The sequence below is a fragment of the Ptiloglossa arizonensis genome, chromosome 2 (genome assembly GCF_051014685.1).
Source record: "Ptiloglossa arizonensis isolate GNS036 chromosome 2, iyPtiAriz1_principal, whole genome shotgun sequence".
NCBI classification, from domain to species: Eukaryota; Metazoa; Arthropoda; class Insecta; order Hymenoptera; family Colletidae; genus Ptiloglossa; species Ptiloglossa arizonensis.
Genome location: NC_135049.1, coordinates 30,127,637 through 30,150,719, shown reverse-complemented (window position 1 = coordinate 30,150,719; position 23,083 = coordinate 30,127,637). Strand labels below are relative to the sequence as shown.

Below are 23,083 nucleotides of genomic sequence, written 5' to 3'. Positions count from 1 at the left end.
TTGCGTGTGTGGAATCGATTCGGCCACGTGTCTTGGTATTCCACGTTTATTTTCGTTATCAAAAATAAATACATCGCACGTTCCAGTCCGAGAACCGAGAAACGTGTAGAATATAGTCTTCCTCTACTTTCTCCGTGCCTTTCTTTGTTTTTTCCTTCCTTCGGGAATAGTTTCACTCATTGGTGTCGGTCGTTCGGTTCTGCTCCTTGGATCTCAGCATGTTCGCGAAAAATCCAGCTTCTCGTCGCGTCAGATCCAGCGGCGAACCGTCCTCGACGATCGTACCCTCGTGGAAGACGATTATACGATCGCAATCCAATAACGCCGCGGCGCGGTGCTGCGAAAACGGATACGAAACGAATGATATTCACGGGTAGAACGAGTGAAAAGTACGGGAAGCTAGAGTGACGTCGAGTTACCGCGATTGCGATCACAGTTCTGCCATCGAAAGCGGCCGAGACTGCTTTCAAGAGGGACTTCTCGGTGGCCGCGTCGAGCGCGCTGGTTGCCTCGTCGAGGACGACGATCGAGGACCTCCTGAGGATCGCTCGCGCCATGCAGAGGAGCTGAAGCTGCCCGGAGGAGAAGTTCTCGCCACCCTCGCGCACCTCGAAGTCTAGATTGACGAAAATAACATTTTTATTTCGTCACCGAACGAACGAGCTTCGAGAGTCGATACGAAACAGCTCACCGAGTCCCTCGGGATGAGAGGCCACCACGTCCTTGATCTGCGCCACTTCCAGGGCCCTCCACAGTTCTCGATCGTCGTGCTCCGAGAGGGGATCCAAATTTTCTCTGAAAACGTTCACCACACCCTTCATCGATTCCCTATCGTACCAAACGTTGCGCAGAGTTTGCGGACTTTGGGTTCGGAAGTGTCGGTTAACCCTTTGACACTCGAAAAGCGACCCAGATGCACCGAGATTTCTCGAATTTTTCTCAGTTTTCATTTTTTAAGAGTGTCGCGGCACGCAAGAGTTTATGGCTGGATTAACGCGTGCAATTCGCCTCGGGACAATAACCATAACCTGGGTTCTTGGAAGTCCGCTGAACATCTATCATTAAGACACCTTTCCCAATTTTACTATTTTTAATAACTTTCACTTCCAAGAACCCCCGGTTCCCAATTAACATTCCCATCGATTAAGTTTTAAGGTTAATCGAAGGTTACCTAATAGTGCCACTGAACATTATCACGTCCTGGGGAATGGCTGAGAGCCGCGAGCGTAACAGGGTCAAAGGAATCCGACGAACGTCGATCCCGTCGATCAGGATGCGACCCTGAGCGATCCCCAACAGTCGAAAGAGCGCCATCACCGTAGAGGATTTTCCGCTTCCGGTTCGCCCGCAAATACCGATCTGTAGACAATGTACAGTTATCTGGAGATACCTTTTCTTTTTGTAATTCTCACCTTTTGACCAGCTGGTATACTCAAGCACAAATTCGAAATGACCGGTTCCCGTTGCGAATCGTATCTCAGAGAAACATTTTCGAAGATTACTTCGCCCCTGCTTGGCCAGTAGTCGGATATCTGGAAGCCTGGAAATACATCCAAGTTGTTCGAACGTCGATTAAACCAATATTCAGTGTTAATTTTTTATTTAAAAAAAAATAAAAGCTGTAGATCTCTCCAAAGCTGTAGATTTTTTTTTTAAACATCCAGTGTATTGAAAGGTGGCCAAACCAATATCCCTAAGTCTATCACAGGACGATTCGAGCGTAGAATCACATTTGAATCTACATTGCACCCTCAATGAAACATATATTCAGTACAAGTACATTTCGCTTTCGACCGAAATTGTTTCATTTATGCTTCTGAAAACGTGAAAGGGCTAAAAGATATCGATTTCAGGAACGTTCGGTGGTACCTTGTTGTCGATAGTTCTCGATGGGGGCGTATCTGTAGGCGGAGATTCGTGCCACGCTGGCCATGTACATCTCGATCTCCGCGGTGAACTTCACCACCCAGTTCAAGTAGATCGGCACCAGGAGGGTGTAATTGATCGCGAGGCCAACCAAAGCGGGTGTCACGCGACTTGGGTACAGTTCGGCGGAAATTAACGCGGCGAACGTCCCCGTGACCACTATCACAGCACCTAGGTAGTCCTGTAAAGCGTCCATGGTAAATATTGACTGTGAGAACGATTGACCGCTCGAGGTCACTGTCCCCACTACTGAAGAATCGATCATGGTGGATGCACCGAGTGCAATCTCATCTTGAGAACTCTATAGATTCTTTAATGCGTTGAAAATAAAGATCTCGGTTCTCTGTTCATTTTGTTAAGCATCTATAATGCTCACGTGTCATTCCTTTGCTCAAGAGACACGCGTCAGAAGATGAAATACAAAATGGAGGAGGTTCGAATAGTGTAGTGGGGATTGAATAGCGTAGTGGGGATAGACCACCATGGTGGGGATAGCTCCTCGGTGGTCTCGAGCAGCCAGTTACTTTCATTCGAACCCTGGCTCCATACCAGAGCGATGCCCAGCCACCGACTGCTCGTGTTCAGAAGGAGGAACGCGTTCGTGTTGGAGTCCAAGCGGACCATGGCCTGCTCCATGAAGCGATTTTCCTGTTTCGAGGCTCTCAAGGTCGGAAGGCCACTGAGTGTCTCGGAGAAGTGCGTAGCGATAGGCCATCGAGTGCTGGAAACGATTAAGATCAACTTCCAAGCTTCGTAGACAGCACTCTAACAGTAGGATGACGCACACCTGCCGTCCAGTCTTTGCAAATGCCTCGCGCTGCGTCTGTAATACCTCTGGACGAGATAATAGGCTGCGCACGTAGGCAGAGCAGCGACGAGAAACCATGGGGAGATTATGACGTTCACCAGTATCGCGGACCCGCACAGCAGCACGAAGTACGTCAGTCTTTGGATCGACGTGGATATTTTCTTCGAAAACAAAGACGATGGATTACTCCCGGCATCGTCACAGTCGCGTACAGTCGACCACTAACCTTATCGATGACACCCATGTCGGCGCTGAATCTGTTCAAAATTTTTCCCACCGGATGACTCTCGAAGAACGACATGGGTACCCTCAGCAACCTGGAAACAGCTTCCTCGTGTAACTGTCTTCTTGCTCTGGCCCCGGTCCATTGACCCACAACGCTGTACGCGAAAGATAGGAATATGGAGCTCATGGAAAGGATTATGTAGATCTTGAAGTAGAACATCGTCTGAAACGAAGCAGAATGTGACTTGGTTGAACTTCTAATGGTGGTCGTTTAACGGGATTAAACGGTTCTCGAGTTTACATCCTGGCTTTCCTGGCTGAAGTGCTCCTTATCTTGGTCCGTCCATCTGCTCAGCCAAAGGTCCGTGTAGACGCGAATTATCTGACAGAAAAGTGCAACCCCTACGTAAATGAAACCTGGCAGCCAACCTGCAGCCTTCAAGTAATCCATGCAAATTGTTCTGGTGACTATTTCACCACTGTCTTCGTAGGGCTCTTCGTGTTCCTCCGTGTCGCAGCTCTCTGCAAGCGACAGTCTTAGTATTTTTGTCTACTCTCTGGACAAGTTTCTTTAGATCTTGTACCAACTTTCTTCCTTTTCCTCGGACTCGTTGGACTCTCTGGAGTCTTTCGACAGCAATCGTTTGACCGGAAGGTGTTCACGCTCTTGACTTTGAGTGTCTCTAGGGAACGAGAGATTGTTGGTTTCGTGACGAATGTATTCCGAACTTACACATCAACGAGGTCAGAAATAGAACTTATCGAGTCGAAGGAAGCAAAGGAAGAATTATTCATACGGTTAGGTAGCTTATAGGGTAGAACAATCGAGTGGCTCGTACTTTTTGACGCAGTAATGAACTTGTCTGTTGGAACTGGATGGTATTAACCTACGTAGGACACTTTTCTCTTTGTTCGATGTATCGTCAGGGTGTACACTGCTAATTCTGTGAATTATAAAATTGATCAAGAACACTTCTGTTCCGTAACCGTGACTCTGGTACCAACCTGCCAGAGAATATTTGTTTGAAAACGTTGCTGGGTTGTCCATTGTCGAAAGTATTGTTCCTCTTCCTGGAAGAAAGATGTTTAAAATCAGTTTGAGAGAAATGTGGTTCCATGAAATTAAATTCCAAACTACCTTGGAACGGTGTATTGGCTCTCGAGGATGGTTGGGGTGCTGTTCTGTCGAAGAACAGGTGGTGGTTGCCTTCGAGGTTGAAGGCTACTCGACCTGACAGCGTTTCGATGCGACCTGCATCGTTTCTTCGCGATGTTCCACTCCTCCGTGGGCACTGGAAGGTCCGTGAGATCAGGTGCCAGGTACCTCGACCCGGAAAGACTGGTTCGTCGCATTCTCAGTGGCACGAAGGCAGGTGGACTCTAGCGTAGAAGAATTATTCCAAGTTTGAGCTGATCATTGATCGTCGAGCGGAAGCGGGTTATCAATTACTCGCAAGAAAATGCTGTTAGATCGAGATTTGAACGTGCAACATTTTGCTTGTATACGATCTCCGTTTAAACTTCGCTCGTCTATATATAGCTGGGCTGTTCTATCGATCGAACTGTACGTGGCAGCCATTTCGAGTAATTGTGCCTAGGGAGGAGGAGTTCGTCGCTTAGATAACATAATTATGCGTGGAACTATATCTCCATGTTACAAGCGATGCATCTGGACTGCGTGCAGCTCTTAGAACACGAAAATAGAACCGGTATAGATGTATCTTGTTTCTGAAGGTTGAAAAGAGAACCGATCCGGTAGAGTTTATCTATCATCTTTATTTAACATCTACCCAGGATTACTCTATCGATCGAAGGACTCGATTCTTGAATTTCTACACTAACCAGAAGATGTTAAACGTTCAAAAAATGAGGACAGTTCAATCTACCACGTGAGCCTCCTGATCGGTGACCCACGATCCATCGCTGGCCTGCTTGTTCTTCAAGTTGATACCGATTCTAGACACCAGTCTGATCAGAGACCACCTGTCCTTGGCGGTTCTACGAACGCGACGTCCATCGGGCTGTCTCGTCGCTGCTTTCCTCCATTCGATAGCCAATTCTGGATCGGAATCCTCGATGAACGACTTCGTGCCTACGGCTCGAACTCGACAACTGTCCATAACGATGACCTGGACGTTTATCATGATCTACTATGTATCCTGAATGCACGTTTCTCGCGTTAGATCGATCCGTGTACCTGATGGGCGACTGGCAACAACTCCAATCGGTGGGTGACCATGATCACCGTGCGTCCGCTTCTGAGGAGAAGTTTCCGGACTCCTTGGTCGAAGATCTGTTGGCCAACTTGATGATCCAACGCGGACAGGGGATCGTCCTGGAAATATCCACAATCAATCGTCGTACATGTTCAAAGAGTCGCTGATGTTATTGCAGAAGTATACGTTCTCCAAAAATGGTCGATTCTTTATCGATTTACGAAAACAAAAGCTACCCCAACCAACCATAATGATGACATCCGCGTCACTGTAGAGCGCCCTGGCTATAGTCACCCTTTGCTTTTGCCCCCCGCTCAAGTTTATCCCCTTTTCACCGATTTGGGTGAAGTCTTGGCCCGGAAGTATGTCGACGTCGGGTTGCAGGGCGCATGCTTTCAACACGTTCCGATATCTTCTCGACCTGTACGCCGATCCAAAGAGGATGTTATCCCTCAAGGTAGCGTTCAACAACCATGGTTTCTGGGCCACGTACGCGATCCTCGAGCCTCTGTCTCGAAACGTTTAAAAACGTTTAAGTAACTTTGCTCGTACTTTATTAAACGACGACGTCCTTCCAACTCACTTGGTCCACTTGATCGTCCCAGTTGTGTTCTGGATCTCTCCCAACATTCCCAGCAGCAGAGAAGTCTTTCCACTGCCTGTCTTCCCAACGATTAGGGTCAGCTGACCTGCAAATTAAACGAGGGATTCTAATTCGAATTCTTCCGAGTTAAGTTTCGAGTCTCTTTGAAATTACCACGTGGTATTTTGAGATCAGCGATCGACAACTGACACTCATCCATGCCCCAGGAGAACGTGCAGGCTTTCATTCTCAGCACCGGGGTCTCTGGATCCTTCTCGAACACCGTGTCCACGGAGGAGTCTATGTCCAGCTTGAACTCTCTCATGCAACAGGACTGTCCATCCTCTTCGTCCTCCTCGATCTTGTCCAACGATCCGAAAGTCGCGGCACTGTGCACCTTCATGCCTTCTACCTTGAAGGATTCCAAGTTCTAACCTAATCTACCGTCAATCTTTAACGTCTGTACTCACAGTACTCTCGTCGATGGAGTTCGTCGGGGACGATCGACTCTCGACGATCTCTGTCTTCCTGTCAACAGAGTCTGGTAGAACGTTCTCGATCTCCGGGAGCTGAAGAAACTCTTCCATCCTGGTCGTGGAAATCTGAAACGGTGTAGAGCAGTCTGTGAACAACAGAGCCTCGAAATCTCAACGAGATTACTCACCATGGCGTTGACGATGATAGGAATGTGTCGAGCAGTCTGTGAAGAACAGAGTCTCGAAATCTCGACGAGATTACTCACCATGGCGTTGATGATGATAGGAATGATCACGGGGAAGATGAGAAGCGGCACGGTGAGCTGAGAGAAGAGGGCCAAACTCGTGAAAACGTTACCAGCCTCGAGGCTTCGTTCCTCCAACCAGAAGTAGGCACCGAAAGTGAAAAGCGTCGTGAGCACCGAAGATGCATGGGTGAGAAAATCTGACGATGAAAAGTTAGGGTTACCGTCTACGCTTCCAATTAATCGAGACGTCGAGCTTACTGATGAGGGTCCAGTAGAAGGAGTCTCTGTCCAGGGTCCTCAATTCGTCGTTCCTCGTCTTCTTGATCTTCCCTTCGAAGATGTCCTCCCAGGCTCTGAGCTTCACCAACCTCATCCCTTGAAGGATCTCGTTGACTAGGCGCAACCTGGCGTCGCTTCCTTTCTAAAGAGGTTCTCTAAATTACGCACAGTCCTCGATCGATTCAACGTTAGCAGTCGTTGAGTAGAAATAGGCAATTAAATAAAAATAAACGTACAGCGACGGACTTGAAGTTCTCCGACATCTTTTTCCCAAGAATTAGTTGCATCGGGGTTACAATCATTATGCAGCAAAGGGCACCAATGATCGCGCTGATGCCCAGTTTGGTGTAGAGAAGGAAGATGATAGCAGTGATCTGAAATCAGTGTTTAGTTTCGTCTCAAGAGATGTCAACTTTCGTCTATAAACCCACTGATCGGAGATAAACTATAGACGTATTTACTCCCTAGTGTCTATCACTACCAGGGGGATTGACTCGGTCTAGTAGACGTTCAGACCTAAATCTGCCCAAAGATGGAGTCCTCTAACGATCAGAATGCTTCGTCCAATCCTTTGCTTACCTTCAGTGGGATAGCCCAAGTATAGTGTCCGATCCAGAAGAAGCTCATCACGTTGTAAGCGTCCTCCGATATAAGATTGGTCAGGGTTCCGATATCACCAGCTCGGTAAGACTTGTGTTGCTCTTTCACCTTGTCCGTTTGTGGGTTCTCGTCTTCGTCGATGCTCCACGAACACAGCCGCAATGCTTTATCGTACAGCAACGCCTACGGTGCCAAATCGAAATGAAAGATGTCTGGAAATTGGTCCGGTGCGTTGTCTCGAGTGTACCTGAAGAGAGGTCTTCAATCGAATCCCCTCGACGCAGAGAATGTGAGTGGAGGCCTGGCTCAGGGTGCTCTGCAAAAGAGCGAAGACGAACACCAGCAAGCTGAGGAAGTAGCCATTTTGGAGAACATCCGAGAACGTCATGGCGCTCTGAAAAATCGTGAAGAGTCCTTGGCTGGTTTCGCTCAACGGGAGTGCTTGTCAGATTGGTGAATCGAGTGCAAGGTTTCGATACCCGAACGATACGATGACTCATGGTCCCGTTTTGAGTGGCAGTAACGTAGTCCAGGATCCTAGGGATCGTCATCGGACCAACCAGAGTGGTCGCGTCGCCTAACAGTTTCAGCAAACCACCCGTTACAAAAGGGAGCCATATTTGCTTCCAGAAACATCGCCAGAGGGACAATTTCCTCTTTTCCTTCTAGAAGAGTGACACAGAGTCTTATAATCACTTCGACTCACGATATTTATATCCTGGTAGACTCTGTTCATTGGTAGAATCTATTTCAGCCCCGATCACAGCTCGTTCTCAAGTCGTCGCTAAGTCGAACTCGATTTCTTACTTCGTAATTAAAAAATAAGTCTTCGTTTATTTTCCTAAACCGTTCAAATCACGCTTCACGGAATCGACAAAGGTATCGGGAAAGATTAATAACTTCACTCCCTACGTCTATAAAAATCTCTCGAGTTGTCCCGTTCTTTGTAAATTCTATTTTTCTAAAAGATATTCGACTGTCAATGTCCCTCGAGTCGTTCTATTCTTTGTTAAATTCTATTTCTCTAAAATTTTCGACTCGCGCCGCTCGAATCGAAGCTAATCGAACGATCTACAAATCTACGCGGATCTCCGTCGAGTTACCCTGTGTTCTCCGTAGATTCTTCGAAATTTCCCAAATTGGGTTTCGGTGGTCTCCTCTTCGGGTAGTTCACCGAGGTCCTGCGACTCCAAGGGGGAGTTGTATCCCTTTGATAGGAGATCGGTTACCCAATGGAAGGTGATTCTGCCGAGGAAAGTGGTACGAGAGTGTCTGTAGACGATTCTGGCGTCCTCGGTCCGCTTGACGAGGTATCTCCGCCTTCGTCTGGTCTGGATAGAGAGAAAATCGTAGACTGATTCGCGGCGGCGCGTTAAATGCGATTCGTTTGCACGGCCGTTTGAACGATACGCTTGTTTTTATTGGGTCAAGGAGTCGGGTGTGCACGTGAAATATATTCGGAGCGAACCCAGGCCTGGAATCCCGCGTTTACGAGCCATCGAAGACGCTTGGGTGCTCGAGTGCCCCGTGTTCTTAACGCGATTATAATTAGACGTGAAATATGCTGTCTGGTTCGCGGCCAATTCGAGTGCTCCGAGCAGGAAATGTCGCCTGTTGAGAATTTCCTAATTGAATCGATCGTTACGAAGAAATAGGAGCCGATAAACTCGATGGGGATTTATCCCGGCGCGAATTGCCCGCGGGCGGTCTTCCGCGTGCATTTAACATTCCCTCGATTCCATATTGCTTGCGAACAAAAATAACGACGAATGTTTCCAGTGCTCGCTGGTTAAAATTCGCTAATTATTCTCGACGAACTTCGAAGCCGGATCGTTCTGTTTCTGTATACTTTTATCGATATCAATTTACTTCCCGGTTAGCGATTCATGCACGGTAAAAATAATTTCTTTCGATTTCGTTTCTAAGCTTCGCGGAGAATCACGAGTATGTATTCGAGAGTTATTTCGTCGAGGGCCCGTTTCCCATTTTATTCCCTCTTTCGCGAAATTAAACACCGAGGGAATACGAAATTCACGAAACAAGGTCCCGCGATCTATTTTCGCGATCTAGTTTAGATCGTCGGGGAGGAAAAGTAACGTTACCACTCGATAAGCCCCGACTCTCGCCGAGGTCGCGATAATAAACATTATTATTCAAACAAGCTGAGCAAATGTAAAACAAATGTTTGCGCTAGGTTACCGGCGAGTAGCTGGCTCTTCTCGATAAGGTTGTAACGCTCTGTCGTTAATTCCTGGCTTGATACCTTCCGTTTCCAGGAACACGCGACTCACGTGCATCGAGATTAGAACGTTATAAATTTTCCGAAAAATCTTGTACACGGGCAACGCGGCCGGGCGGCTCGGTATATCTTTATTTCCACGCGATATCGATCGCGCGCCGCGAGATTCGATATTAAAGTAATTCGGTTCAAGGAAGGAGGGCAATTTTATTTATTTTCGTTTAACTCTAAGCTATTTATTCAACCGGCGTAATTATAGTAATAAGTAAGGCGTCGCTCACCGTGAAATAAAACGTGTAAGAATCCAAGATGGCGAACGAGGCGCACAGAACAGCGGTGATGGCTGTTGTTGCGAATCGAACGTGCCGGATCGACAAACCGTATCTAAGTGGATCGATGTTGAGAAATTGTAATTATCGAAAGTAAGAAAAATTTGATCGAGAGCGGGAAAAAAAAACCATCGAGAACCTCGTGGATAATTTATCGTACGAGTTTCTCTTTTGCTTTTGGTTCGTTCGATCGTTTGTACTTTATATATATTTATAATTCTATTTTATTTTCTCGACTGACCCGGACAAAATGGTGAATTTCCACGCACGCGACAAACCAATGGCGGCGAAAATCCCCGCGGAGAAGACAGTCCCCAAGCCGCCATTGATTTCGGTACTCCGATGAAGGATCCAGCACGAAAGGACCGCCAGGATCGAGAGGATCGTCGAGATCGATACGGTCGTCAGAAAGGACTCGCTGAGCTCCAGGAAGTGCACCAACAGGAGCAACATGCACAGCAGGGTCCTGGTTGTGTGAAATGGAAGAAGTCCCCTGGAGACTCTGGACAATCAAACAGAGAACAACAATAATCGTACAATATTTCAGAATTATTCTCACCTCTCGATTTTTCGCTACAGGAGCGATATTCTGTCCAAGATAACGAGATAAGAAGACTAAAATGTGTGTCCTGTGTCCTTAAACATATAAAATTATACTGTACTCGTTGATCGTTTTTAACAAATTGCATTGACCCTCTATGACATGAATCTTTCGTCGCGTAAAATTATACAATACTGTATTCCTTAATCAATTTTCGTAAGTTGCGTCAACCTTCAATGATCCATATCCTCTAGTTACTAAATTTTGTCTCGTAAAGATTACCCTCCAGGAAAATTAAATCGTTCTTTTCGTCGAAGTGTTAAAAATGAAAAGAACCGAGGTATATAGCAGCGAGGATTTGTATAAAAGAGGATTACATCGCTCGCCTGTCTCGAGGTTAGACCTTCGAGTGCTCCACTTGTAATCGATCAAAGTACCTAAGAAACGGGATACAGAAATTCCGTATGGTGTCGCGGGTGAAAAATTCTGAAATTAATGCCCGGGTAATGGCGTACGCGACACGTTTATGAAACGGGAATTCGATTTTTCATTGGACGCGCGCACGCGGTCGTCCGGTTCGATGAAATTAATTAATCGTTCCGCCCGAACGTGTAATAATTTATCGTCGCGAACTTGTCGCCCGACAACTTCCACTCGTTCGATCTAGAGCCGTTTCCCTGGCGATTCTTCCGCGGGTTAATCACTGTTCAGAATCGTGCGAACTTAAGATGAAATCGGTGGTGGAAGTGGCGGCCATTGGTTTTCCATCGAGGTGGCCATCTTATACGATTCGACTAACCTCAAACCGTTCCACGAAGTCCTTTTCCACAACCGAATCTATCGCGACAGATATTCTCATTTTTAATAAGAAGTATTTAATAAAGTTGTAAAACTCGAGTTCCGTATCTGCGGGACATTTTTGCTCTTTGTTGTAACTCTACGGTTAACCTCGAAGCATTCTTTCGTTCGACTGTACGTAGAAACGAATGTTTCGAAATTTACGATACAACGAGGTATTCGAGACGCTCGAGTTAGTCGGAACACTCTGTATATTGTGAGAGCGCGATGGGTCGGGGAAGACCCGAGGAACCGGGGTTAAGATTCCTCGAGACCGTGACGCAAACCAGGAAAGAGCACGTGGGCCCGCGAACACATGTTGCTAATTATTCCGTTAATTCATTCGAGACTCTCCACGATCCGTTTGGAGTCACGTTTCTCCGAGGCTTTCGTGGGGAACTGTGTTTTCGTTGGGGTCTCTGACCTCTCTTTTGCCACCATTTCGACGTTGATCCTATTTGTCATAGAGTTAGACAAGTTTAATAAGATTTCCGAGATAGTAGCCTCGACACGAACGAGAGAGTGGCGGGGATCGAGAAGTGACGATTGGACCGTTGCCTGGGTCTATAGATAGCTGACAATTATCGTTTGATATTGTTTGAAAGATCATAGGAGACGCGACGAGGGTGTTGAATCGTTTTCCAAGGATCTTGGTTAACTCGTCGAGTTGTGTACTTAATATTTCAGTGGGAGTCGCGAACAGAGGAACGATTAGAATATAATAGGAGCAGCTTATGGTTTCTCCGCGAAGCTGTGAAACGCGTCGAGTATGTGGATCGAATGTTTTCCGGGTATAGTGATTTGGAGAACGGGGAATGAACAATGGTAGAGGTAAGACTCGCCAGAACCATGGATGCTTTACGATTCCATCGTTTCTTCCTGGAAGAAGCGAGTTTTATCATTGTTTAACACGGGTAAACAATCGACCGAGTTCCTGGGAAACGAGGCAATTATTCGTCTTCCGGTTGACGATCGGCTATTTGCAAAAGGGGTGGGTGACAAACTGGAAACTACGACGGGAGAAATTCTTACGATTGCAGTGTGTTCTTAAACTAAATTAAATAACGCGATCTCTTGGCCGTAATGGTAATAATTACGGATTTTTTAGTTCCTCCAGTACTGTGTTTAATTTGTACACAAGCTTGTGGAGCTTTTGCAATATTTAAGAATCAATTTCACCGTTCGGGAACTTAAAACGTACGCAGAGGTTGGAGAGATATTAACGAGACTGGAGGAGGAACTTTTTTTCGTAAATAAATAAACGAATATACTTCCGTAGGAGTCGAGGATACAATATAAATATATTTCTCTAGAGCGGTGTCGTTAGTCTTACCAAGTAAATGACATCAGTAACGAGTAACGTTGATGATAAAATTTCATTCGAACGGTCTTGATGAGGATTCGCCCGAATAACGCCCAACTCTGTTAATTGGAGCAAATTGCTCAAAATAGAACGTAACCCTAGTCTGAATCATGGGGCATCCCAAAGTGAACGTGAAACATTTCGTTTAATTGCAAGTTGTCCCAGATGAAGCTCCAGGAAATCCTCGAAGGTGTTTAACCAGCGTTTTTACCCACGCTGTGTATCGCACGTGGTCCACGCTTACGTCAAATCGAAAACAAACACCGACGAAAATCTTTCAGCACGGAAAACAAACATCTCCCGAGCGAAGGTCGCTATTCTTTTAATCATCGTCGCTGCAACGGAACGAGTTTCCCTGATCGAGAATCGAACGAGCCGAACGTTTATTTTCGATCGTCGATATCGAGTCTTCCACGAAGTTGAGAATGTTAACGTCGCGAATAGTATCGGAAACACATTTTCTAAAAATGTCGGTTGTCCTAGTTCGCTGGTGACCTCGTCGGTAAGGCTCACTCGAGAAACCTTGCTTTTTGAGACGATTAGACGTTGCAATTGGCTCCCACGTGTGGGAATTAAAATTCTCCGATCAAAAGACATTTCAACCGCGAAGTTTAAATTCTTCATTTCGTAGACTGCCCACCATCGGTGGTTAATCTTTTTTATTATTGAATCGATCGGTGCTGGGCTGAAATTAATTTCAGAACTTGTTCCGTGTCAATTGTACAGATAAATATATACACGAAACTTACGCGAAGAAGCAAAAGATCGTGAAGAATTGTTTATTCGAATCAAAGATCTAGTATTCTCGAGTTAAAAGGACAAAGATTGATATCGAAAGATATAGAAGAAGATATCGTTCGAAAAATAATTACCATTTTTCTCTTTAACTGTCATAGTGCACACTTTGTAGGAAGTTTTTTCCTTCTCACGAAATATTAATCATTGGATCGCGAAATTGAAGTTCTCGGTCGTTGTTCTCGCGAACTTACTTGTGTCGTTTGCCGCATTTGTTGCTAAGTGCAACGATCAGAGCAACGAGGATGGCGATTGCTGGAACGCAGAGATTGACGATCTCGATCGGACAATCCTCGACCATGTCGTTCGCAACGACACGGACAATCGTCCCGTTTTCTGCCCGCCATTTCCAAACGATTCGCTTCTGGGGTTTGGGCAGTACGCTCAGAAGTCTGTAACCTTTGCAGAACTCCATTTTTATCCGGTTGTTCCTCTCATCTCAGTTCCTGGACACGAATCATTCTTCTTGCGACCACCTAAAAATATTGCTCGGTTACGGTGCCCCTTTAAGGCTCTGTGTCTATCGCTCTCGGGCGAAATCTTCAATTTTTATATTTTTCGGTAACGCTGGTCTCGCGATAAGAATTTTTTATTCGCGCCACTCACCCAGTTTGAAATCGAGAACCGTTAAGTCGAGGTCCACGGGGACGAAGAAGCGATAGATCGATTCACTCCGATTTTTATACGCTTCGTCCGTAGATTCTTTTTTTTTTTCTTTTTTTTTCAGAGGAAAATTTATTCGCGTGTTTACTCGGATAGGCTAGATTTAGATTCGGTGTATTTCCCAAGTTTTACGTCCTCGATTTATATCCGCCCGCAGTTTCAGATTTTACGAACGACCGAGAACTCGATCGAATCGCGCGGGATGCTTGAAAACGGTTCCCGGGGAGTGCATTTTTCGAGAAGGTTGCGCGGCTCGCTTTGTATTATTTGCTTGTATTATTTGCTCGTGACGTCACGAGCAGCTAGGCCAGGAAATAGTTTCCCACCGGCGGTCCAGCGGATCCGTAACAACGCGTGCTCCGTTTTCGACAACGGGTTTTTATACGAGCACTAAAAATATCTTACGGTCGGATAACTCTCGATAATACCGATAAAAGTGCGTTCGCCCGTGAAATCCTGTTAAAATCGTATCCACGACGAATCGCGGTGACATCGTACGTAAAATAAAAATTCACTCGCGAAACGTTCATTCAAAGATCGCGAGACTCTCAAGAGAACCGAACGAATATTTACTCGCTGAATTCTCATTCCGGGATCCTCTGGAAACAAAATGAAAATTTACTACGAGCGAAATTTTTATTACAAGATCCCGCGATTCTCCGAGAAGAAAATGAAAATTTTAATTGCAAAGTCGCGCGCCTCGAAAAGGAAATTGAAATTTATTACACGTCGAGGCACGAGTGATTCAATTTCTTTCGGGAACACTTTCATTCGTATTTGTTTTTGGAACGAGTTAATTAGCAATTTCTCTACAATTTTCTACATTTTCACGATACAAATTATTTACTCTATCATTTTTAGCGGCGAGACGTCCCACACGCTTCTCCTAACGAGATGACGTAACGAATTCTACTATCGTATACCTAAGGACCACTGAATCGAATTGCGTTGGCCTTGCGATTAGGGCCACTTAATTGTTTAAACGAACGATTAAGGTTCCGCGGCACGTTTTATAGAAGAAGAAGCGACGCGAAAACCCGTCAACAAGTCTCAACGAGACGCTGTCCAAAAATCCGACACGTTTCAATGGCTTCTTACAATTATCAAACAACCGTAAAAAAAAAAAAATTACACCGATACCGTTTCCTCGTATTTGAACGAATTTTAAAGTATCGAGCCACAGTCTCGTTTGTAAACGTAAAAAATAATCGAACGAGGAAGTATAAAAAACTAAAACACGGGAGTTATCGTTCGTTGTTTGTTTCTTAATTGAAAGGAAAGAAGGCGGTTGAATTGAAATGTTATCGTATCGTTTATCGTGCATTCGATAACCGGTGACTCGTCAAAGGGAAAATTTGCACGCGATCAACAATTGCCCGCATTACAATTAGCAACGGTGGGAATAATTTAATCGTTCGGAATATCATTTGTCGCGATTCGTTTCGCTCGCGCGTGGCGTCTGAGAAATGCGCGAAACATGCAAATCAAATCGCTTCTTCACGGTACGGGAGCATTATTAAGTTAATGCGGCGTTCGTCGAGTAAACGTTATTAATTCGAATAACATTGGACGCGGTCGCGGCGAGCCGTATATTATTTCCGTCGAGCGTTTTCGATCGAGCGTAACTTGGCTATTACGAAACCATAAAACTGGAAACGTCTCTAAATCGAAGAAGCGCGCAAGTATAAATTGAACAACGAGGAACCACCGAGCAGTCTTTCGTTCGATGAAAAGATAATTTACCAAAATACTTATTGAAGCGTTCGATCGAATTGTCATTTATTCTCTGTGAAAGAATATACAAGATAATTTTCAATGCTCGTCGAACGCGAACAAATTTCGAAAGAAACTTCGCGGAGAAATAAGAAGAGACGAATCATTCCTTCTAAGTATAAATAAATTTAGTCCCGCTGTTTGGTTACACGAATTCGGAGAATATTCGTCGACACTCACCGAACGTGAAACAAATTTTAAAGAAAGTTCGCAGAGCGTCGACAAAGAAATTCTATCTTTCCCTTAAAAAAAAAAAGAAAAATGTTCCTTTCGTACAATTACGAACGCGACTCGATGCGATCGATTGGAATACTCGGTACTCCCGTTGAACGTCAATAAACATCGTTCCACGGTAAATTCGATATTAATTTGCATTTAAAAAGTCCAAACGACGCGCCAGTCACCAAAGTAAAGTAACTAGACTTACGTGTCCCCGGGCGGAATTCCTTGCCGCGTCTCATTAGCATAATTTATGCGGTGGCTCCGATGCTTCGTTTTTCTGTTATGTCACCGTTCCGCTAGCGATTTACGTTCCGTTTCCTCGTGGAACAGATCACTTCCGAGCAGCTCGTATCGTTCTCGTGTTTCCCGATCGGCGTGCAATCCCACGTAGATTTCTACCTGTTCTCGATCCGTGTCGTCGATCATTCGACGTGGCGACGACCGAGACGATTATTCGGACACTCCGTAATGGGGCAACGACCAATCGGTATTCCTGTAGACGAATCCGCTACGTGGCCCTCGTGAACTCGAAATAATTCCAATTCTTCTCGAATACGAACAACTCCAACGTCGCGCGATATTTAAAATACTTCCAGGTTTACGTGTTCGCCGCGGGACTCGTCGACCTGCCTCAAGGCATCTCTCGAGAAAAGAAAGAAAAAAAAAAAATAAAGAAAAATTGCGTTTCTCGCCACGCGGAGAAGTGTCTCGGTTCTAATAACAAATGGTCCGTTAAGTAAAGAATTTAGGTGCTAACGTTTTCGAGCGTCCTGTTTGCAGTCGTAGTAATTAGAGGTACCTACTGTTTGCTCAGCTTTGTTCCACGATAAGATATTCGATACTTCGACCTTCCTACCTCGCGAGTATTTTTTCCGTACACTCGGAGCGGAGAAGTTACGAAGCGAGTGTGACGCAAAAATTTCATTTTCGAGGATATTCGCGATCGAAGTTCACCACCGTGCTTTCACACGCGGTTACCGAATCGTTTATTTTCCTTTCGAGCTCTGGTTCGAAAATATTGTAAACAAAATATCGCGGATGGGGAGCTATAAAACGGGAAGTATAAAAGTTAATAGCAGCTCGAACTCCCCCCTCGTGCCCCGAATCGGCCATCTGGTGACCTTTTCGATTTCTCTGCAACCGAGACGAGGCACGGCGAAAATTTACCGCGAGGAGATTCTGGGAAGGGATTGGATGGTAACAAAATTTTAGCGTAAAGAAGTTCGTAGGTAACAAAATTCCGGTAAAGAAACGATAAGAAAAATTCCATCGTAAAAGATTATGGTGGAATTCTAGCACGTTGGGGTATTCGTTACTCTAGAATTTTTCACGCGACGCGTACAGCCCCGAGGAAAACTTTCGGAATATTTTCAACAATATTAGAATCTCGTGGAGCTTTGCGCGAAGCAAAGTGTAGGAAATGACCCGGTCCAAGTACTTTCCGAGCGATTCGGAGGGGTAGGAATTTTGTAATTGATTGGAAAATTTGTAAACGCTACCTCCCCCTTTTTTCAACGCGTTCGAGAATTACACAGGACGGTTGCAGCTCGATGTACGAACTTGAGTAAAGCGTGTACGTGGCTCGAGGGTGCACCTCGGAGTGTCCCACGGGGGCACGGAACCACTTGTTCGGTTACGAATCAGTATTCCTGGGCACGCACGTGCGCGTCGATCGAACAGAGTTGGCGAGTACGCGTCCTTTCTGGTTGACGCTCCGCGGGCTACTGACAGATCAGAGAGAGCCGAATGCCGAAGAACGAATGGTAATCCCATGTGCGTGATGAGTCACCGGCGAGAAAAAAGATCACGGCTGGCAGCGGACTCCTCTTTCACCGGAAACGTAAGCCCCGTCCTAGAAAAGCGGATTCCTTCGAACGGTCTTTTGGCTCCGAACTCTTTTCTCGACGCGTCGTCAGCCAGAGGGTTCGCAAGGAGTTCCACGGTGGACAGAGAAGCTTCACCACACGGCGAACCGACTATTCCCGAGCGAGCGATCGAGGATCTTTATTTTGTAATAGGTATTCAATTAAGCGGGACTTTTGCTCTTTAGACGTTCGACCGATTCGTAAAAGAAAGGTTGCAACTGTCCGTGGATGTGAGAGCAGAAGTTATTGCATTAGGTCTGGGTTAGGTAAGTAACGAAGTTGAACGATCCTTAAACACGGCTGTTAGCTGGAAAGGCTACGCGGAGTCTTTGAATCAAATTCATTGACGAGAGAAATGTTAATAATAGGGAGCAAGGGGCCAGAAGGGGATGCGTTGGAATTAAAGGTCTATGAAAGAAAAAAATTGCAAAGGGAGAGTAGTAATTGGTCATCTGGTGGCTCAAAGGGAAAACGTTGAAATAAAAAATCTGTAAAAGGGAATCGTAAAAGGGGAGAGATATTCATTCTATGAATAGAGGACTAATAGGTGGGTTCGAAACGGGATCATTTTTATTCTCAGTCCTGTAGGAAGTCTCTTTATTTCTCTTTTTTAATTTGCGAAGAAATCACGTTCCAGTGATCGACAAGACCTCACAAAGGCTAACATTACGACACGGATACTTGGAACACGGTACTATCGAGCTACATCTGGACGAAGTGTTTATGATACTTAGTCGTTCGGCTAAGTATGTCGTGGTAGCTTTAAAAGTTGCTGTCACAGAACTTACGTTTCTGTTCAGTGGCTACACGTGCACGCTGGCGTTTGACTTCTTCCTCCACGATAAATGGTTCACGTGTTACGAACCAACGACGGGGTTAGTGAATTTAACAGCTGCAATAGTAAAAAGGTATTCGAGGCTTTCATGGTTCTGAATGCTACGCTCGACATCGGCCAAAGCATTGGTGTGCGAGATGTGAAATACATTTCTGTATCTTATTTAATCGTTCATAATGCGTAAATAAATGTGCATTACAACAATAACATTGGGAACATACGTGAATGTTAAAAACAATCGCGTAGAGGAACAAACAATCGGTAAAAACGTTCGCCCGCACAGATTTCGCGATATCTTGATGTTTATTTATTATAATTATTAACAATTATCGTAGGGCCATGGTCTAAACAATTGTTAACGATGTCCTGGTAAAAATAATGGCTTAAAAGCCATCAATTTGATGAAATATTCCATTAGATCGAACAGAGGCAATCGAAGTAACGGTAAGTCACCTTCTGGGGGGAGGGGTATAAATAGAGCCGCCGGTTGTTGAAAATTTCATTCCGCCGGGAGCCTCCGAGGTGGACGGGTCTCCTTTTGGATAACTGGATCGCCGAGTTTCGGAAACTCTAGGAAATGACGTAATTTCCAAGAAATTCCGAAAATTCTTAGAAATGACGTCAGTCCAGGAAATTCCGAAAATTCTCAGAAATGACGTCGTTTCTGAGAATTCGCGGAGTAAGAATACCTCCTCGGTTCTCATGTTTTCCTAATACCAATGTCTGAAAATCGGCAAAATTTTGTTTGAAAATCCCGCAAAATTTCAGTTCGCGGAAATTCTTGGAAATGACGTACTTTCAGAGAATCCGCGGAGTAAGAATACCTCCTCGGCTATCATGTTCTCCTGATACCAAAGTCCCAAAATCAAACATTTTCTAAAATTTTTGTCCGATTTTCAGACTTTGGTATCAGGAGAACATGATATGCGAGGAGGAAACCGTTCGCCTTTGCAGATTTCTCAATATCTTGATGTTTATTTATCATAATTATTAACAACCATCGTACGACCATAGTTTAGACAATTATGAACAATGTCCTAGTATAAATAATAGCTGAAAAGCCATCAATTTCTTGAAATATCCGCTTAAATCGTACAAATAACATCGAAGTAACGATAAGTCACCTTCTCGAGGGTATAAATAGAACCACTGGCTGCCGAAAATTTCATTCGCCCGGGAGCCTCCGCGGCGGACGGAGCTCCTCCTCTGGAGGAGCTGGACCCTTCGGGCCAGGATGGCCCGACGCGGACCCGCGGCGGAAGGAGGTCCTCCTCTGGGGGACCTGGTCCCACGGTGGCAGGGTGGCCCGACGTGGATCCGCGGCGGTCGGAGCTCCTCCTCTGAGGGACCTGGACCTTCCAGGGGTTAGGGCGTCCCGACGCGGAGCCGCGGCGGACGGAGCTCCTCCTCTGGGGGACCTTGACCATCCGGGACAGGGTGGTCCGACGCGGAGAGGAGCGTACCCGCGGCGAATCTGCGCTGACCAGCGCGAAGGAACTGTGTGCGAAGATAGATCGATGTAACTCGAATAGATGGCAATAAATTGATTACATAAAAAAAATTAACATTTTTTATTTTCCAACTTTATTTCCACTCACCCTCTCCATGAATTTCTAACTTTTGCAAAAATTTTTTCGAAAATTCTCAGAAATGACGTCATTTTCGCAAAAATTGGAAAATTCTCAGAAATGACGTCATTTCCAAGAAGTGGCACGGTAGGAATACCTCCTCGCATTTCATGTTCTCCTGATACCAATGTCTCGAAAACTGTGAAAAATTCTAGTTAAAGTACCGAAATTCGTTTAAAATTCGCGGCTCCGCGAAATTCTCAGAAATGACGTCATTTCCAAGAAGTGGCACGATTGGAATACCTCCTCGCACATCATGTTCTCCTGATACCAAAGTTTCGAAAACAGTGAAAAATTCTAGTTAAAGTACCGAAATTCATTTAAAATTCGCGGCTCGGGGAAATTCTCAGAAATGACGTCATTTCCAAGAAGTGGCACGATAGAAATACCTCCTCGCACATCATGTTCTCCTGATACCAAAGTCTGAATTTCGGACAAAAATTTTAGAAAATTTTGAACTTTGGCTACACTTTTTCGCCGATTTCGAGAGTTTGGTATCAGGAGAACATGATGTGCGAGGAGGTATTCCTATCGTGCCACTTCTTGGAAATGACGTAATTTCTGAGAATTTTCCAAATTTCTTGGAAATGACGTCATTTCTGAGAATTTTCGAAAAAATTTTTGCAAAAGTTAGAAATTCATGGAGAGGGTGAGTGGAAATAAAGTGGGAAAATAAAAAATGCTAATTTTTTTACGTAATCAATTTATTGCCATCTATTCGAGTTACATCGATCTACCTTCGCACACAGTTCCTTCGCGCTGGTCAGCGCAGATTCGCCGCGGGTACGTTCCTCTCCGCGTCGGGCCACCCTGTCCCGGAGGGTCGAGGTCCCCCAGAGGAGGAGCTCCGTCCGCCGCGGCTCCGCGTCGGGCCACCCTAGCCCCGGGGGGTCCAGGTCCCCCAGAGGAGGAGCTCCGACCGCCGCGGATCCACGTCGGGCCACCCTAGCCCCGGAGGGTCCAGGTCCCCCAGAGGAGGAGCTCCGACCGCCGCGGATCCACGTCGGGCCACCCTGCCACCGAGGGACCAGGTCCCCCAGAGGAGGACCTCCTTCCGCCACGGGTCCGCGCCAGGCCATCCTGGCCCGAAGGGTCCAGCTCCTCCAGAGGAGGAGCTCCGTCCGCCGCGGAGGCTCCCGGGCGAATGAAATTTTCGGCAGCCGGTGGTTCTATTTATACCCTCGAGAAGGTGACTTATCGTTACTTCGATGTTATTTGTACGATTTAAGCGGATATTTCAAGAAATTGATGGCTTTTCAGCTATTATTTATACTAGGACATTGTTCATAATTGTCTAAACTATGGTCCTACGATGGTTGTTAATAATTATGATAAATAAACATCAAGATATTGGGAAATCTACAAAGGCGAACGTTTTTACCGATTGTTTGTTCCTCAACGCGATTGTTGTTAACATTTACGTATGTTCCCAATGTCATTGTTACAATATGCATTTATTTTTGCATTATGAACGATTAAATAAGATATAGAAATGAGTTTCACAGCTTTATGAAGGCCGACGATTTCAATAAATGTTTGTTCACTTACGCGATTGTTATCTTCCCGGTTTAGTAATTTCGTTTGTATTGCGTGTCGGGGAAGATCGATAGAACTTTGATTTCATTTATCTCCCTCCGGGTCTCCGAGCTAATTGGTTGCGAATTTTCAATAATTGCTGAACATATAAGAATGTATAATATATTGTAACGGTAAACTTTATAACGCGTATGAAAGTCTAAGTATTTTAATGAGACGTAAGAATATGAATGGAAGTCTGATGCATTTCAATAAATTTATTTTGAGTAAAACGTGAAGAACATAAGAATTAACGTCCCAATTCTAGGAATCCACGAAATACGAATACTTTTTTGACTATCATATTTTCTTGATATCGAGGTTCCAAAATCGGCGAATGTTTTCGCAAAATTTTGCGAAATTGTATCGTTACTTCCAAAAAATTCCGTAAATTGAATTTTAAAACATTCCTCCGAGATTTTTTTTCTATTTTTGGAGTATGGTATCAGGAGAACATGGTTGTTGAGATGCTGGTAATATTTCATGGATTCTAGGAACTGTGACGTCATTTCTAAGAGACCTTGTGAATTGGACTTTATTGATCGTTAATATAAAATTTTCGAATCTACTTTTATTTAGTTAACAAATTGTAGATCTTAAAGAAGTGGTGGAAGAGTCCGAGAAGAAGCGTTTCATTAGAAAATACTTAGAATACTCTAAAATTGTATTGCGTATTAATATTAAAATATACAGTTTCCTTGTAAATGCTTTGTATAAATATTTATGCAATAGTAGATGCATATTTCGCTTTCTAAAGGTTTGTAATTGCATCAAGGGTTGAATAAGTTTTCAACGTATGTTAGCCGTGCGTCCCCATAGGCTGTCGATTTGTATTTGTAACTATGCGACCCTATGCACCTCGCAAGGGGGAATGACAAACTTGGACGATGTCGATGACTGAGTCACATGGACAGTGGGAGGATGGTGGCTCGGATGCACGTGAATCAGAATAAAAAACGGCACTGCTTTATTTGAAAAATATTTAATAATAAACATTGACAATATACAGAGAAAATACGCCATAAGAAGTCGCTATGGGAGTAATAAGAACCTAACA

General features: G+C 45.0%; 1 protein-coding gene across 2 annotated transcripts; it reads right to left on the bottom strand.

The window, feature by feature from the left end:
- Nucleotides 1-30: 30 nt before the first annotated feature.
- Nucleotides 31-17,813, bottom strand: Sur (Sulfonylurea receptor). 2 transcript variants are annotated; one of them, XM_076304703.1, is made up of 32 exons: nucleotides 17,623-17,813; nucleotides 16,329-16,765; nucleotides 13,660-13,941; nucleotides 10,171-10,431; nucleotides 9,882-9,984; nucleotides 8,465-8,692; nucleotides 7,841-8,026; nucleotides 7,609-7,755; nucleotides 7,341-7,544; nucleotides 6,998-7,135; nucleotides 6,741-6,903; nucleotides 6,501-6,679; nucleotides 6,229-6,360; nucleotides 5,933-6,170; nucleotides 5,759-5,864; nucleotides 5,422-5,683; nucleotides 5,157-5,294; nucleotides 4,846-5,088; nucleotides 4,098-4,339; nucleotides 3,965-4,030; nucleotides 3,799-3,903; nucleotides 3,548-3,642; nucleotides 3,261-3,481; nucleotides 2,961-3,182; nucleotides 2,714-2,895; nucleotides 2,476-2,647; nucleotides 1,870-2,107; nucleotides 1,413-1,540; nucleotides 1,172-1,359; nucleotides 692-795; nucleotides 420-616; nucleotides 31-337 (listed from the first exon to the last, which is right to left on the bottom strand). In XM_076304703.1, the coding sequence occupies exons 3-32, from the start codon at nucleotides 13,878-13,880 to the stop codon at nucleotides 173-175; spliced, it is 5,274 nt and encodes a 1,757-aa protein (XP_076160818.1). In that variant the 5' UTR covers nucleotides 13,881-13,941; nucleotides 16,329-16,765; nucleotides 17,623-17,813; the 3' UTR covers nucleotides 31-172. The 2 variants fall into 2 exon arrangements, with proteins under 2 accessions (XP_076160818.1, XP_076160816.1); XM_076304701.1 differs by having other exon boundaries at nucleotides 6,423-6,679; nucleotides 16,329-16,763.
- Between the last annotated feature and the right edge of the window lie 5,270 nt (nucleotides 17,814-23,083).